The sequence below is a fragment of the Apaloderma vittatum genome, unplaced genomic scaffold (genome assembly GCF_000703405.1).
Source record: "Apaloderma vittatum isolate BGI_N311 unplaced genomic scaffold, ASM70340v1 scaffold19743, whole genome shotgun sequence".
NCBI classification, from domain to species: domain Eukaryota; kingdom Metazoa; phylum Chordata; class Aves; order Trogoniformes; family Trogonidae; genus Apaloderma; species Apaloderma vittatum.
Window position 1 is genome coordinate 2191 of NW_009706626.1, and position 3155 is coordinate 5345.

The window sequence follows — 3155 nt, forward strand, 5'->3', positions numbered from 1 at the left end:
ACACAACCCAAACAGCCTCCCCACAGCATCACCCACCTTGTGCTTCAGGAGGACGATGAGCTGGGAACGCAGGATTAAACCTCGCAGTCCTGCCACCTGCGACAGAGCACTGTGCGTGAGACAGGGCTGGGAAGGAGCGTGGGGAAGAAAGACGAGGGTCTCGCACCACAGCCAGCCCTCACATGGCCAGCCCGCAGCTGCATCCCCTCGCAAGCGGCACCCAACCCACCTGTGTAGCATCAGGGTTGCTCTCCACCACCGGGAAGCCGTTGTGGTTCGAGGAGGTGTCACTGAGGATGTCCACAACTGTGCCGACTCGCTCAATCCTCCGCAGGCATGTGACAGGAGTGCTCATGACCTCTCTGCAGGGAAGATTTGCTGTGAAACACAGCTCCACAGCAGCATGCCCCAAATATCCTGCCCCCCAATACACATGTCCCCAGCCCTGACGTGTTCTGTCCCCAAAATCTGCCAGGGACACAGGGAGGGAATGCACAGGCCCCACACTCCTCTGGGGAAGGAGCTGGGCTGGGGGCACCAGGGTACAGCAGGCTCCTGAGACCAAGCTGTGTCACCACCTCCATTTCCAGCTCAGGACAACAGCACAGTCCAAGAGCTGCCATCCCAGGAATGACAAGCACCCCCTCTAGCCCACCTACCTGGCTGTGAGGGAGTGGGAAGTCACTGGGGCCTCCCAGTGCAGGAAGGGCACGCTCTGCAGCTGGATATGCATGTCATAGAGACCCTGGAATGCAAGTTGAGCCATCAGGAAGAAGCCTGTCAAGATGCCAAGGGGTATCGGCAGGCAGCAGCTCACCCCTCAGAGGGAGCACACACTTGTCCTGGGCCTCTCACAGCTCCACAGCACCACCAACCCCAACCCACAGCCTCTCGCTACATTCCTGGTGAGCACATGAGCCCTCACCTCCACAAAGTAGTCTCCCACAATCTTTGCTGTCATCAGCACCAGCATGATGGGGAATCCATAGGTGACATTGCCGGTTGCCTCCATCATGATAACCGTGAGACTCAGCGTCATCCGCACTATCCCACCTGCAAGAAACACCCGAGGGGTTTGGGAGTTCAGGAGGGCAAGGAAACATTGGGCGAGGGGACAGCAGAGCACCCAAGGGTCCTGAGTCTCTGTAGAGAGACCCAGGAGTGCCTGCACATGCAAAGGTGCCCTGGACAAGCCCAACTCTCGCTAGTGACCCAGCGCTTAGGCAGGTTGTTAGGAAGCTGATAGCTAAGCTGGGCTTCAGCTGGGGAAGTAGCTGTGCCAGGGTAGCAGGGATTGTTTTTTCCCATTCCATCTTCACCCCAACACGAGCAGGACACAGCCACAACCACGGCATGGGGAACTCACCTAGCTGTGCAGCAGCTCCCATCAGAGCGTACTTCCCTGGGTCAGCCCAAATCTGAGCACAGGAAAGAGAAAGGGCCAAGTCAGCTGCTGGCTCCAGGGCATCCAGAGACAGTGAGAAATATCCTGACCCCCAAATCTCCCTCCAAAGTGGGGAGAGGTGCCTGAGGCTGCCTACGCAGCCCAACTGCTGGCAGGGCTCCGCTGGGACATGGGAAAAACCAGAGTCATCTCAGGAAAACATTAAGTGAGGAGCCAACTCGCTCCAGAGTGCTGTGCCAAGTTCTCAGCCGATTCCATGCACGCTGCCTACATGTGCTGCCTGCCCAGCAGCAAGGTAGGAGGGTTGGGTTCCCACCAAGGACTCACCGAGCCTTTGGTCAGGTAGGACAGAGAGATGCCAAAGAGCCTCCCCCAGGCAGCACCGATCAGCAGGGAGGGGATGAAGACTCCTGCAGACACCGTGAGGCCATAGGTCCAGCAGGCCAGGAAGAAATACATCAGTGTGAACATGCCTAGCGTCATGGGATTGTAGGAACCTGAGATGGAGTGAGAATTGAGAGCTAATGCTGATTCCACAGCCCAGAGGACCCTGCAACAGGCTGTAGCCACGAGTGAAAAGAGAGCAGCCCCACGACACACTCCCAGCAGTGAAAGCCCCCCTCTCATCAGGTACATCTTCACCTCTGGCAGCACAAGCTTTTCAAACCAGCTTTTAGGTTGTTTCTGCTGATGCCATCCCCAGCTCTCCCACCCCACTGAGTCCAGCACACGCCTTTCCTCCATCCTGCAATCCGTGATGACCCATCTCCTCCCAGCCCCGTGGCTTCCAGCCTTCCCTGAGGCAGCGTGACAAACTTCAAAGCCCTGAGGGACCACCAGTGCTGGAGGATGAGGTCAGGAGGACAGAGGTGCTGGTGAGCTGCCAGGGGTCCTGCCACCACACTCAGAGCGTGCTGTTCCCTGGACTCAGCCTATGGCTATTTTAGGATTGCTGAGCAGCTCAGTCTAGTTTAAACAAGTACTTTGCAATTTCTCCTTCACAGAGAGGTCAATGGACAAAAGTCCTGAGCCAGGGATGACCCAGCACTGCAGGGAGAGGCCTCAAGACACAGGACAGTTGTCATTTGGCTTCAGGTGACCAAGCTCCACTCTCTGGGCTGAGGGTCTAGAAATTTGAGCTGTCTGTTTCCTGCCCATGTGCAGCTGGGAGCAAAACTCAGAGCAGCAGGCAGAGGGCACACTGTCATTACACTAGGTCTGAAGGAAACGGGAGCTGGAATCTGGGAGCCCAACTGCATTTCTCAAGTGAAGCCAAACCCAAAGATCCACCTCCGCAACCTGCCCAGGAGGTAAAGTCATTCTGGGGCAAGAGTTCCTGCTAATTAAGAAAACAGCCAGGGACATTTCCAGGACAGACTTCAGACGGTCAGCGAGGGTCAGGCACGTTCCCACACAACTCAGAAGCAACAGCTTGTAAACGTGCACGAACAAAACCAGGTCTTCGTCCACAGGCTCCTGAGACCACAGCCCTTTGGCCGAGCTTGCAGGTGCCACCAGACAGTCTCCAACTCGCCTCCTTCCACACAGGAAAGGAGCAGGCACAGTGCTTTGCTAGATCCCATCATGCCCTCATGGGGCCATGCTGATCATGCCCTGCCTCACCCCACGAGCAGCCAGGGATGAGATCGGCCACTTTGCACAAGCCCAGCCCCAATCTGCTCATGTTCAAGGACACGCTCGCCTGGTACACCGACCTGGAGGGTCATGGAAGAGGTTGGCGAAGGTTCTT

At 56.9% G+C, this 3155-nt stretch overlaps 1 protein-coding gene across 1 annotated transcript in view; it reads right to left on the reverse strand.

Moving 5' to 3' along the window:
• The window catches only part of CLCN7 (chloride channel, voltage-sensitive 7), a gene marked incomplete at its 5' end in the record, with an annotated part of 15190 nt that overhangs the window by 881 nt on the left and 11154 nt on the right, over positions 1-3155 (reverse strand). Inside the window, 7 exon segments of the mRNA XM_009865869.1 lie at positions 37-96; positions 230-362; positions 660-745; positions 926-1053; positions 1367-1418; positions 1733-1902; positions 3121-3155. The exon segment at positions 3121-3155 is cut by the window's right edge and continues 8 nt beyond it. Of these exon segments, the coding sequence (XP_009864171.1) occupies positions 37-96; positions 230-362; positions 660-745; positions 926-1053; positions 1367-1418; positions 1733-1902; positions 3121-3155 (664 nt within the window).